This window comes from Schistocerca cancellata, chromosome 7 (assembly GCF_023864275.1).
Source record: "Schistocerca cancellata isolate TAMUIC-IGC-003103 chromosome 7, iqSchCanc2.1, whole genome shotgun sequence".
NCBI classification, from domain to species: Eukaryota; Metazoa; Arthropoda; class Insecta; order Orthoptera; family Acrididae; genus Schistocerca; species Schistocerca cancellata.
In genome coordinates this window covers 301,037,316-301,051,630 of record NC_064632.1, presented here as the reverse complement: position 1 = coordinate 301,051,630, position 14,315 = coordinate 301,037,316, and the positions used below count along the sequence as shown (strand labels likewise).

At 46.6% G+C, this 14,315-nt stretch overlaps 1 protein-coding gene across 1 annotated transcript in view; it reads left to right on the top strand.

Annotated features, from left to right (window-relative positions):
* Window positions 1–14,083, top strand: part of LOC126092631 (GTP-binding protein Rit2) — a 121,662-nt gene extending 107,579 nt beyond the window's left edge. The window contains exons 4-6 of the mRNA XM_049908353.1: window positions 1,659–1,750; window positions 9,157–9,349; window positions 13,608–14,083. Of these exons, the coding sequence (XP_049764310.1) occupies window positions 1,659–1,750; window positions 9,157–9,349; window positions 13,608–13,942 (620 nt within the window). The 3' untranslated portion in view covers window positions 13,943–14,083. The remainder of the gene's footprint in view (window positions 1–1,658; window positions 1,751–9,156; window positions 9,350–13,607) is intronic.
* The last annotated feature ends 232 nt before the right edge of the window (window positions 14,084–14,315 follow it).

The following is a 14,315-nucleotide window of genomic DNA, read 5'->3' as shown; positions in this document are numbered from 1 at the left end:
TTATTGACACATTCCTGGGGTCAGATACATCACATGATCACACTGACAGAACCACAGGCATATAGACACAGGCAACAGAGCATGCACAATGTCGGCACTAGTACAATGTATATCCACCTTTCGCAGCAATGCAGGCTGCTATTCTCCCATGGAGACGATCGTAGAGATGCTGGATGTAGTCCTGTGGAACGGCTTGCCATGCCATTTCCACCTGGCGCCTCAGTTGGACCAGCGTTCGTGCTGGACGTGCAGACCGCGTGAGACGACGCTTCATCCAGTCCCAAACATGCTCAATGGGGGACAGATCCGGAGATCTTGCTGGCCAGGGTAGTTGACTTACACCTTCTAGAGCACGTTGGGTGGCACGGGATACATGCGGACGTGCATTGTCCTGTTGGAACAGCAAGTTCCCTTGCCGGTCTAGGAATGGTAGAACGATGGGTTCGATGACGGTTTGGATGTACCGTGCACTATTCAGTGTCCCCTCGACGATCACCAGTGGTGTACGGCCAGTGTAGGAGATCGCTCCCTGTTGGCCCTGTGTGCCTCGGTTGTATGCAGTCCTGATTGTGGCGCTCACCTGCACGGCGCCAAACACGCATACGACCATCATTGGCACCAAGGCAGAAGCGACTCTCATCGCTGAAGACGACACGTCTCCATTCGTCCCTCCATTCACGCCTGTCGCGACACCACTGGAGGCGGGCTGCACGGTGTTGGGGCGTGAGCGGAAGACGGCCTAACGGTGTGCGGGACCGTAGCCCAGCTTCATGGAGACGGTTGCGAATGGTCCTCGCCGATACCCCAGGAGCAACAGTGTCCCTAATTTGCTGGGAAGTGGCGGTGCGGTCCCCTACGGCACTGCGTAGGATCCTACGGTCTTGGCGTGCATCCGTGCGTCGCTGCGGTCCGGTCCCAGGTCGACGGGCACGTGCACCTTCCGCCGACCACTGGCAACAACATCGATGTACTGTGGAGACCTCACGCCCCACGTGTTGAGCAATTCGGCGGTACGTCCACCCGGCCTCCCGCATGCCCACTATACGCCCTCGCTCACAGTCCGTCAACTGCACATACGGTTCACGTCCACGCTGTCGCGGCATGCTACCAGTGTTAAAGACTGCGATGGAGCTCCGTATGCCACGGCAAACTGGCTGACACTGACGGCGGCGGTGCACAAATGCTGCGCAGCTAGCGCCATTCGACGGCCAACACCGCGGTTCCTGGTGTGTCCGCTGTGCCGTGCGTGTGATCATTGCTTGTACAGCCCTCTCGCAGTGTCCGGAGCAAGTATGGTGGGTCTGACACACTGGTGTCAATGTGTTCTTTTTTCCATTTCCAGGAGTGTATTTTGTACGAGCCGTAAATAAATAGTTGACTCTATTAAAGTTCCAACTCTCGTATATAGAATTTGTGAATTCTTATGGGACATAACTGCTAAGGTCATCAGTCCCTACTTAACCTAAATTATCCTAAGGACAAACACACACACCCATGCCCGAGGGAGGATTCGAAGCTCCGCCGGGATCTCGTATATAGAAAGAGATATCGTAGTTGTACCTTCGAGCGCAAAAATGATCAGTTTGTCAGTGTTTCTCTGTACTAACAGACGCAACGTGGCGCTTATATAACGACTTGTTGTCTGCTTTGTTTTCCAGATGATGAGTACGGAGAGAAGTCCGTCAGTGTGCTACTGGACGGCGAGGAGTCGGAACTGACGTTCATCGACCACCCCTGCTCTGAAATGTCGGTAAGCACTGCCTGTAGAGGTTTCGCCGCTACACTACAAATACTAGTTTGAATTAACAGTACTGTCATGTCTCCTAAGAATGTCATCGGAGTATTATTAAGTAAGTAAAGCTCACATCAACCCGAATGCTGGTTTGAACATAATAGTAGTATACTGGGCATGTCTCTGAATTGTATTCAACCAATCTAGTACAGCCAGTAAGTGTAGTTGCGTGTACTCTTATAGAAAAGATGCGTGCAATGCCTTGTACTGCGTAACACCTAGCAACAAGAAGCATGAATCACAGAAATGCAAATCTCGATGTATTTGGGATAGAAAACGCGTCCTAAAGTTCTCTGCAACTCAAATCCAGCTCGTGTGGCTGGAAATTGCGTGCAAAGAAGAAAACACTTTGGCTGCTGAAGACAGTTTTAGTACTATGACTTCTTCTGATCGCAGATCTTATACAGTAAGCTGTGCTCGCATTGGCTGCTGACGTGAACCCCATAAGCCCGTCCCCACAAATTAAAGCTCATCGAGCACATGTGGGATGCGTTAAGGAAGATACATTGCAGCACGTCCACACGCAGCAGTTTCCGGCAGCTCAGTTGGAGGAATGTAGCGCGCCACCACAAAAACTCTTTACCAATCCTGTGGTCAGCATGGGAACACGACGCATGGAATGCATTGCCTTCCTTGGTGATCACACTCATTTTTAAGAACTGCGTCCCGCCTTTTGTAATGTGCAGAGGACCAGTATAAAACGCGATGACTTCGGTGTAATCACTGTCTTTTAATAAAAGTGTCATAGCTGTTGGTGTCACACCGTATTTATTTCAGTTACCTACTGTAATATAGTGCAGGAAGTCTTTCTATGTACGGTCCAAGTTTCATCGAGCTGTGTTATTTGGCAGTAAAACGGCATGCGAAAGTTCCTTTCGCCCGTAAGTTTTGCATAAAAGTGTATTTCATCAAAAATACGCTGTTGAGCCACATCAGTGTGCTCTCCGTACTCATCATCTGGAAAACAAAGCAGACAACAAGTCGTTATATAAGCGCCATGTTGCGTCTGTTAGTACAGAGAAACACTGACAAACTGATCATTTTTGCGCTCGAAGGTTCGACCACGATATCTCTCTCTATATACGAGGGTTGGAACTTTAATTGTGGCAACTATTTATTTACAGCTCGTACAAAATAGATACGTGTACTATTAAATCCACCCCAATCCCTTGGCTGCACACTCTAAGCAATATCCCACCTGCACAATTGAGAAGGCAAGAAGCAGCAGTAAGAGATTGGTCAAAAATTCATGACTCAGATTACCCACAGAATCTACCAATCCATGATGTTTTGAACGAAATACCATCGATCCGCTTTAAGTCGCGGAAGCCTATATGGGTTAATACACAAGAACATCAACCTGACATCAAGGAGCAATGGCGGCACTTTTGGAATGATTCTGGAATTAATAAACAAGCTATCTAAGATCCTACTCTGGAAACATCGGGCTTTGACGTGAAGAGATGTACCTGGACTAAATTAAACCGTATCAGATGCAATGCATGTAAGTACAAGTGGGGTCTATGCGACTCGCCAGCCTGTGACTGTGGAGCACCAGAACAGAACGTCCGCCATATTATTGAGGAATGCCCCTTAAGAAGATACGCCGGACCTGTCTCTGAGGTTATATGTATGAAACCCTCTGCTTTGGACTGGCTGTGCTTTAAATATATGAATGAGTTTCTAGTCAGGCTTGCCAAGCTTTTAACGTGTAGTTAATTTGTCTCGAGTGTTTGTACTTTATCCTTTTGTGCTATTGCTTGTTTTTTACACATGTACTATTTACACATTGTTTTGCTTTATACATTTCGTTTACGTATTGTTGTACTTTATTAAATATTCTCGCTGTATTGCCATACGCAAAATAAAATAAATAAATAAATAAATAAAAAGTGTGCTGACATGTCAGAAGCCTGAATAAGCAACATCTGCAGAACGGACCACTGTGAGAAGTGCAGGAAGATAAGCACTGAGGTTCATTCTGTGGCTCGTTTCTAGGTTGACGATCAGTGGTGTGAACAGCCCGATCGACGTGGTCCCACATATTCTCGATTTGGTAAGTTTGATGGTCAGGGGAGTACGGTAAACATATTCTGGTGCTCTTCAAAACACGCGCGTACACTGCGAGCTGTGTGACACGTTGCATTGTCCTGCTGGTGAATACCATCGTGCCGAGGAAAAACAGACTGCAAGTAGGGGCGGACATGGTCCCCAAGGATAGCTGCGTACTTATATTCATTCTCTGTGCCTTCCAGAATAATGCCATCACCCAAGGTATTTCGCGAAAACATTCCCCAGACCATAACGCACTCTCCTCCGGTCTGGACACTTCCGACGTTGTTGCAGGATATTTGCTTTCAGACGTTTGACGCCGTATAGAGCAAAAAACGTGATTCATCTTCGGACGCGACGTGTCCCCACTCACTGGGCGTCCAGTGCGGTATTGGCGTGCATATAGCAGCCTTCGTCGCCGATAAGCAGCAGTCAGCATGGGTGCACGAACCAGGCGCATGCTGTGGCAACTTTCGCTGAACGGTCGTTGAGGAGACACTGTTGGTCGTCCCTAGGTTCACCTGGGGGGTCAGCCAGTACACAGCTCCGCAGCCGTCCTTCACCCCTGTCACCTGTGGCCCGTGATGCACCACGGACGCCTCGCGTCGATTTTGGATAGCACCATTTTGCCACGCACGATGTTCTTTAACCACAGTGGCACGGGAACCGCTTACAAACTTAGGCGTTTCGGAAATGTTTCCGTCCTTATTCCAAAGCCAATGATCGTGTCCCTTCGGATGTCAGATAAATCATTCCGTTTCCGCATTACGACAGTGACTGCACTGTTTTCCAGGTCTCTTCGACACGGTTTATACAGCCTCCGCTGCTAGTGCTGCCACCGGCCGTCTGTCGGTGGTTATTACACGTTGATTTCGAACATAGACGGTGGTCACATTAATGTGACTCGACAGCGTACATCAGAATGTGCTCAGTCTTAAATAAATTCGTAGTCCAGAAAGCACTTTGCCGATTATCTTGCTTTGAGATTCTGTGGCACTCTGCGTAGTGTTCTGTTTCGCTGTTAGATGAGTCAACACTGCGTCTCGTTTCTATTAAACGCCTCTTCTTTTTTTCTGGGAAGAGCCCTTTATCTAAAGACGGGTTAACATGTAATACTCCAAAAAGTTAACTGACTCACTATACATACACTGTAGAGTGGAAAATGAATACAGATTTTGTTATTTACCTGTTTTTCAATTGTGCATCCTCCTCGTTTCTTTCTTACCAACATCGTGCTCTCTCGAGCATTCGGCAACAACGAATAAGTGTTGATCTGTACCTCGTACTTCTGTACTTCCAGCTAAATTAAATTTAGAGTCGGGGATCAGCAGCGCGGGAGATTTACTGCGGCGAACACACCGGGGCACCTGTTTAATACTGCCGGGACGGAACCCGCCGCGAACGAATCCGTTTTCTCCCCGATGCCGCTGCTCCTGGTGCAGCTTAAATATGGAGCGCACAACCGCACTCCCGTGCTACTCGCCTATGAAATATGGTCGGCCGCGGATATATGGAAGGTAAACTAAGACTCCGAGGCTGGCGTTTATTTTTGAGGCCGCGGGCCGCGGCGAAGAGCCGACGATGACGCACTGCGCGTTGAGAGCCGTTGTACAGAAGCAGGTAGTCCGTGCTACAGTGAACGTGTGCAATTATAACTAGGTTTGCCCCTCTACATTTCTGGACAAAAAGATTGGATTGCGCAGCTGATTTCCTGCCCTTTCATTTTCCAATACTGAGCGAAGAGGAGCGTTGGTAAGACACGGGACTCCTGTTTGGAACGGCTGCGGATCGAGTCCTCGTTACGTCACCCAGATATACACTGATAACCCGACAGATTATGACCACTTCCTTAACCCTTCGAGTTCCAACAACATAAAACAAAATTAATTTTAAAAATTTTCACAAAATTGACTTTTATCAGCATAGTAAGCAACGAATACAAGTACAAATTGGCAAAAAGTAAACAACCAAGTATTTTAAGGAGGTGGTTCCGCTTTTTGCTTCAAATTTGGGCCACCGGTATATCCGACATTGCTCTAACATAAGTTATTACTGTTTTAAAAAAATCTTGTTTTGTTTGGATTTTACGTGCAAAAAGCACGTTTTTCTGGGAGATTTTTGAGGCATGCCACTTCTGTCCTTTAAACTTGTACGAATTGTTTCAAACTTTGCACGAAGGTAGATAAATGCATAAAGTAAAAACGATTCTTTTTTTATTCAGTATTTTTGTCCGTTGTCGAGATGCAACTGTTTAAATGGCTCTGAGCACTATGGGACTTAACATCTATGGTCATTAGTCTGCGACTGTTTAAATTCGAGCTAAATGTAGTATGTGAAATTCGTTCTTACGTGAATTGAATGCGCAGAAATGGTTTAAAGTGAACCAAATAAATAAAAAATGCATTATTACGATAAAATTGAAAACTCTCTTTCAAAATCTATCTTCATTCGGATTTTATGTGCACAAACCACGTTTATTTTTATTTATTTATTTATTTATTTAGAATTCTTATACGCGTGCCACTTCTGTATTTTAAACTTGTGCGAATAGGTTCAAATTTTGTAAGAAGGTCGTCCTGTTTTTTGTGAAAGCTTTATCCGTTCCTACGACATAAGCAACGAGGTTCGGAAGATGACAAAAAAAGACCTGTACTGGATCAGTCGTCGTCCGAGTCGACAAAAATGAACATCGGTTTGCTGAGCTTTGGCGGTCTAATGTCAAAATTATGGAAGAGTACAAGTAGGGAGCTAGAATGAAAAATGCGCCTGTCCTAGCACAAAAAAGGCGAATATATCCTGGGCAGAGTTAGGGATTTGAAAGACTGGAATTATATTTTCGACTTATCTGGCAGCTTCAAAGACCTTCAAATGAAAAGATCTTGACATATTTGTGCTTTTTTATAATCCTGCTTCCCCAGTGCAGTGAGCTCTCTTAAACACAGGCCCCATTATATGTATGGTGAATTATGTAAGAACAAGTAAACACAAATTTTTGTGTTTCTAGAGAGTGAGATGCATCTACAATACGAAGTATATGCGACTGGGAATGGATTTATAATAGAAAGTATCCCAGAGTGGGGATGCATGTATTCGCAACTTAAATAACCCGTTGTATCATGATGCACGACCTGACAAACGCCTTGTTGGATGACACTGTGGCATGTGTAGTATTATACGACATGACATCGTTGTCATGTTCCTTACTTGACAATATGCATTATATTACAAGACACGGGTACTAACGCTAAGCAGTGAAAAAGCGCGAATATGTCAAGATGTTTTGATTCAGTTTCTTTGAAGCCGCCAGGTAAGTCGGAAAGCAAATTCCCTTCTTTTATGTCCCTATGCCCAGGACATATTCACCTTTTTGTGCTACTATAGGGTCCGCAGCTCGTGGTCGTGCGGTTGCGTTCTCGCTTCCCGCGCCCGGGTTCCCGGTTTCGATTCCCGGCGGGGTCAGGGATTTTCTCTGCCTCGTGATGACTGGGTGTTGTGTGATGTCCTTAGGTTAGTTAGGTTTAAGAAGTTCTAAGTTCTGGGGGACTGATGACCATAGATGTTATGTCCCATAGTGCTCAGAGCCATTTGATCCATTTTTTGCTACTATAGGAGCAATTTTTGTTTTGAGGAGACACTGTTGGTCGTCCCTAAGTTCACCTGGGCGGTCAGCTGCTCAGTTTCTAAGAATCTTCGCGCGAGCACCTAGGATTGTCTGTTGTCCGCTGCGGAGCTCCGTGTTCTACATTGTGTGCTGAACGTCGTGCTCCGATATTGTTGTGCCTGCACCGGCGCTGTATTGTCTTCTTATCTGCGACAGATCGTCGCCTATCACGCTTTACAAAACGGGCAAGCCTCCGACCTCCACATTCTGTGGTGTCGCATGACCGCCCTACGCCTTGTCGCTTTCTCGTGCTTTCCGACGCTCACGACACTAGTACGCAATCAGCCGACCAGGTTCGCCGTTTCTGAGCTGTCAGTTCCCAGGCGCAGGGCCAAAATAACGTGCTGTTTGCCAGAGTCGCTCATGTCAGTGGATTTCCTCATTTGTGACCCCTGTCGTCGTTAAAATGATTCACTATTCACCTCTGTTCCTCTTATACAGGGTCTCCCGAAACGGTTCAAAAATGGTTCAAATGGCTTTGAGCACTATGGGACTTAACATCTGAGGTAATCTTTCCCCTAGAAAGAACTACTTAAATCTAACTAACCTAAGGACATCACACACATACATGCCCGAGGCAGGATTCGAATCTGCGACCGTAGCGGCCGCGCGGTTCCAGGCTGAAGCGCCTAGAACCGCTCGATCACTCAGGCCGGCAGAAACGGTTCGTTAAAATTCATACAAGATGCAGAGGACATCAAAACAAATGTATTTCGATAAGAATTATGTGGTGTCTGCAGTCAACCTGCAATATTGCGGAACATGTTGTTAGTGGTGCTGACGTAAGCTATTGCGTCGCCGTCGCTGACAGGGAATGTGTACTGACATTCAAAACTGCTCTGCGTACGGATGGTTGGTTCTGAGGTCTGCTTGGAAACACATCAATTAATTCGCAGGAATCACCACCTACTCACTACAACGGCTGTGTTTGAGGGGACCACACCTTGTTCCATTCTGCCTCAACGGACGGAGATATCGCATCTTCGTGGAACAGATGTTCCCGGAACTATATGGGGCGCTAGTCCAGTTCAACATTGCTATGAGGAATCATCTAAGAGCCAACTTCGAGAATCGATGGATCAACCGTTCTGGAAACAGAAATCGTCGCTAGAACTGCCGTCGCTGGTGATGCCATTACCAACATGCCAGGAATTACCTTCGTGTAAACCGTTCCTAGCATCAGAAATCGCCGACAGGCACCATATGTACTAGAACTCAATGTATTTGTTTTGATGTTCTCCAGCCACTGTATTAATTTGAACGAATAGTTTGGGAAAATCTTGTGCACTTTCCTTACGTCACATGCCCTCAACGTCACATTAAGCTCAAGGCCAGACGGTGCATGGCACGGGCGTGGACGCACGGCTATAAATAAATAAATACCTGTGCAATGCCGCATCTCTCTGCTAGTAAAATTGTAAAATGGTGTGATAAACAATGAAAGCTTAAGATCTGATGTTGTTTTAGGTAGCACACCTTTAGGTATGCGTGTAGTAAATAAAACATAGTTTAAATCTGACACGAAGTTTGGAAACATTGCACACTGAGGTGAAGAGGGAAAGATTTATTGAGGACGACACAATGATGTTAGTTTGTTGCTGAAGTTCATGCCACGCTCTTGTGCTGTAAGTGCCTGTCTCTTACGTTTCAGCCGGAGAACTGCGTCACGACGTACGACCCGCACGCGTTCTGCGTCGTCTACTCGACGGCGGATCGCGGAAGCCTCCGGGTGGCTGAGGAAGTGCTGCAGTGCCTCTGGAAGAGCGACTCCATCAGCACCAAGGCTGTCATCCTGGTCGCCAACAAGACGGACCTCGTGCGCAGCAGGACCGTCACCACCGACGGTCAGTGGACGCGCTTCTCACACACTGGTCTTAAGGCCCGTTCTCTCTGCATCTTCGCAAAATACTATCTGATCAAAAGTATCCGGACAGCTATCAGCGGACATTAAAGTGGGGTGCGTCCACCAATCATAAATATGATGACTTGAACTCTCCTGGGACATGTCCGAAAGCCTGTGGAGGAATGGCAGCTTATTCTTCCTCAAGAGCCGAAACCACAAAATGTGGTGATGTTGGACGCCGGGGTTTGGAAAGAAGCTGGCGTTCTAACTCATCTTAAAGGTGTTCCATTTGATTCAGGTCGCGACTCTGGATAGGTCGGTCCACTCCAGGAATGTTATTATCCACAGACCATAGTCTCATAGATGCTGCTTCTTGACAGGGTGCTTTCTCATGCTGATACAAACAGTCATCGTGTCCGCCCTGTTCCTCTACTGCACACGGTACACAACGCTGTGTAATGTGTCCACATCCTTCCGAATTTAGCGTTTTCTTAAGGCTAATAAGCAGACCATAATCTAACTACGAAATACACCCTTATGCAGTAACTCCACCAACTCCGTACTTCACCTGTTGTCACTACACATGATGGCAGGTACCTTACTCCAGGTATCTGCCACAGGACGTCACTCCAAATCACTCGTTTCCAGTCATCCAGTGTTCAGTGATGTCTCTCTTTATACCACCTCGAACTCGATCAGCACTGGCTTGAGAAATGCGTGCCTTGTGAGTAGGTGCTCAACTGTTTTACTCCATCTTTTTAACACTTTGTGTTGGCTGCACTGTTGCCAGCACTTTGGTACTCACGAATGATTCCTCCTCCTGATATCATGCGATTTTTTACAACCACCGTTCGCAGTGCTCGACAGTGCCTGTCCGTCAGTACCTGAGATATGCCTGGTGTTGGTGTTATTCCTTAGTGTTTTCTATTCACGATCACATCACCAACAGGCTACTTGGGCACCCTTAGAAAGTCTGAAATGTCTCTGATGGATTTATTACTCAGCTAACATCCAGCGACTAGTCCATGTTCAAAGTTAGTGGCTTTTCCTGACCTACCCTTTCTGCTATTGCAGTGTACTGGCCCTGCCTCCTTTTTAAGTGCCGGGTCCGCTTCTCGTGATATCTAATGATCATTTCCGCATTACACAGCGAGTCTGAGTACTTTTGAACAGATAGTCTACTCCAGCACGTGTCACCAACCCCATCCATCTCCATAACTCAATGGTCAGCGTGTCTGACTGCTATGCGGAGGAGCCGGGGTGCGATTCGTGGGAGGACAAAAAGGGGATGCACTCAGCTTCGTGATGTCACTTGAGGAGCTACTTGAGTAAGAAGCAGTGACTCTAAGGTCTGGGAAACTGGCATCGGCCGGAAGAGCGACGTGCTGATCCCATGCCCCTCCATACAACATGCGAATGAGGCCATTGGCAGAGGGCGTTAAGGCGGTCGGTCGGGACTGACTATTGCGACATTGTCAGACTGGAGAGCTTTGCTTTCGATTTTCCAGATTTCTCAGTTAACCATTGGAGAATCAGGGAAAATGAAGCACAATAGTCGAGACAAAACGGACCCTGGCGAAACTTCTATGGATAGATAAATGGAGGCTTCAGTATGGGATAGGGCTGACTGTGGCATAAAACAGACGATAGTTTTTATTTCTTTGTTATTATTGCATAGCGCTGGCAACGACCCAATGAGCCACTCTTCAACCGTAGATTTCAAAAAGTGACAAGGTAATTTTTCTTTTCAAAACATGTGAGATTCGTGTTGTTTCTTTATGTGCGAGACTGCTATTGTGACAGCTATCAGTAAGTGTGAGAAAGAAATGGGACCTGTATGTGTATGGAGAAAGTACTAAATGGATGGAGGTGGGTGGTCAGTGTCTTACTTTGGTCAGGATTGCGGTTGGGTAGCAGTGAGGGTTGGAAACCTAAGTGGATGGAATGTTTAAGGGAGGGACGTGGGTGATAGGATGGAACAGTTCTAGAGGTGGGGTTGTTTGCAGCTGCCGTGTCATTGGAGCTAAGAGAGTAGGATGTGAGATTTCTCAGGAGTAGTGTGACGAAGTGAACAATATCTTCAGCTGCAGGAGGGTACAGAGGGTGTGAATCTGTCGCGTGGTCACTGAGGTCGAGTTTTATTTGGGATTAATTTTCACCTGGGGAAATACGTGGGATGGTATTAATTACTGTACATGTGGGACGGAATTTCACGTCTCTATGAAGATGATGAGACTTGATATGAGGACATGTGGATGGGTCTACGGAGCAGTGTGTTTGGTTGGCGCTGTATTGGATGCAGCGGCGGTAGCTGTCGATCAGGGCCAGCCGCGGCGTGTCGAACCGCACTCGTCCCAGGTGTGCGGGACGAGGCCCGGCTTGTCTCGGCTTTGCTTCATGCTTATCACAAGTCCTCGATACAACTCGACATTTCATATAATATTGCGATCTGACACTTTTCGATCGGCACAACTGTCCACAGTTTGGTACAATCGTGTTGCCAGCGCTATTTACGCTTCGCTATTTGTTCGTGGTGTGGAGGACATGAGCAGAACTAATTGACTTTCGCAAAAAAGGGTAATATATTGTCACAAGTTTTAAAAATTAATGGGAATGAGAGAAGAGAGAGATGAAAATTCTCAATATCTATTGTGCAGTCGCATAATCGATGCGTACTGCAGATTTGCTGTGAAACGAATTACAATACCATCTAAAAACAATTTAAATATTTAGTTGACAATGAAAGAGCAAAAAATTACAAACGATCACTATAGTTGGAGTCACGAACGACGGCGGTCGAGTTCAGGCTTGTGCGCAACTGCATCGCCCATACTCCGACAGCCAGTCAACGTTCAGTAGTGTTCTGAGCGCTCTGCCCTGAATGCCGTAGCTAATACGAGCATTAAACGTGATCGTAGCGAGTTGTTCTATCTCATTTGTTGCGAGTAGTCATCGCTGATGATGGTGCTAAGTGATAAATTCTGCATAAGCGAGCGAGAGACATAATTTGCAGGATATACTCGTCTCTCGACCGGAAAGCACGCGCATGCGCGTATTGCAACTGTCGCTTCAAATCGTCAACAATGCTCTTCCCGTCCGTGCCTCGACATGCGCGAACTGCCATCGTTCGTGGATCGGACTATAGATGTGATGCATTGTTCCGTACATCAAGAAACACTCTTTGCTAAATTCTTAAGCATGGAGCACAAGAAGAAATTCGTGGTGTGAGCAGTAAACTTCTGAAGTCAATTACAACAGTTTTCGATGGGATTGAAAGTAAGTTGGTTAAGTCAAGGGGCATGCCCGGAATGATTTTTCTATTTAAAACCGACTCTTGTTAAATTTATGAAGGAAAAAGGAGTGCAGGAACGAAAATTAGAACATCCAGAATGGACAGCAAGGTGTGAAACGACTTATTTCTGATTTGATTGGGATGGATTTAAAAAGAAAATCGCACTGTAGTAGGGACAAATTCTGATGAACACAGTCCAGCTCACTAAACTCATTGACGTTAAGGAAAAGGTGAAGTTTGCAGAATCCATTGTGGCCTTGAAAGAATTACGAGTATAGTTTTCTAAACTTTTTGAAGACACTACAAATATTACATGTTTCCAGCTGTCTTCAGCACCATTTGCTGTTTCCGGTGAAAGTGCCTCTGTGTATGTGGAGATGTAACTGATTGATTTTCAATACAATTCCCATTTTATAGACAAATTCTTTTATGTGAAATGAGGCTTCCATTGTCTTCCTCTGTAGAGCTTCCACATCTCTGTAATGAGTTTGCAAAAGTGCTACAATATTTCGATCAACATATGTGTACGAAATATCTTTCTTTGGTTATGAAAATAAATATGTCACGATTACGTGGCAAGCTGTTGGTGACAATCTGTGAAACAATCTGTATCTGTCCGCACTCCGGCAGTTTGTTCCAGATAAAAATTATATTATATCTTTAGCGCTCCAAAAATAAATAATACTGAACATTTGTTTCGATGATCTATGTCGTTGAGTAATGTGAAATATAAAACCAATTCGCAAGCAGTGCGACTGCATTGCCATTTAAATGCAGGGCGTTCGCAGTTTCGCCCTCCTCGTGAACAGACAGCGTGCCTCGGCGATGGGGAAAGTGTCCAGCTAGGGTGAGCGCTCGCGAGAGGGCAAGGCTTGCGAGCCTATTCCTTGCCCGCCCCTGCTGCAGATAAACCTTGTTTCTGAAATAATGAAGTAGATTGACACACGTAACAACATTATGTTCACAGAGGGGAAGAGCATGGCGACATCGTACGACTGCAAGTTCATCGAGACGTCGGTGGCCATCAACCACAACGTGGACGAGCTGCTCGTGGGACTTCTGACGCAGATCCGGCTGAAGCGCGAAAACCCGGAGCGCGCCAGGGACCTCCTGCGCAAGAGGTCGAGCCGGAGGAGTCCGGCAGGCGGCAGCACCGGCGGCGGCGGAGCGGTGTCTTGCGGTACTAACAAGCCCTACCGCGGCGCGCGCACCTCCACCTCGCTCAAGGTGAAAGGCCTGCTGGGCCGCGTGTGGGCGAGGGACTCCAAGAGCAAGAGCTGCGAGAACTTGCACGTGCTCTGAGCGCCCACCGCGCCACCTCCTCACGTAAAAGACAACAGTGCAACACGCCGACAAGCTACGCTCTGATTAAAACTACTTGTTATTTGACCTCGATCACTTGACACTACAACGCAGCGCTGCTTCTCGACTCAAAGGACAGAGCGCGCTGTCGGCGACAGTCAAATGGGCAGCAGCAAGTACTCCGTAACTGGTTATGTGTGCACACTACACTGTTCGCAAACTGCAAGTGAAATGGCGCTTTACTGCGCCACGTTGGTAACACCAAACAATCTGTGAGTGACTTTTCGAAGGACTAAATTCGAAGATGTAAATTGTCAGCTGACAAGTAAATTTTAATCAGACTACCGTGACAGGACTCCCTGCTGCAGCCAAG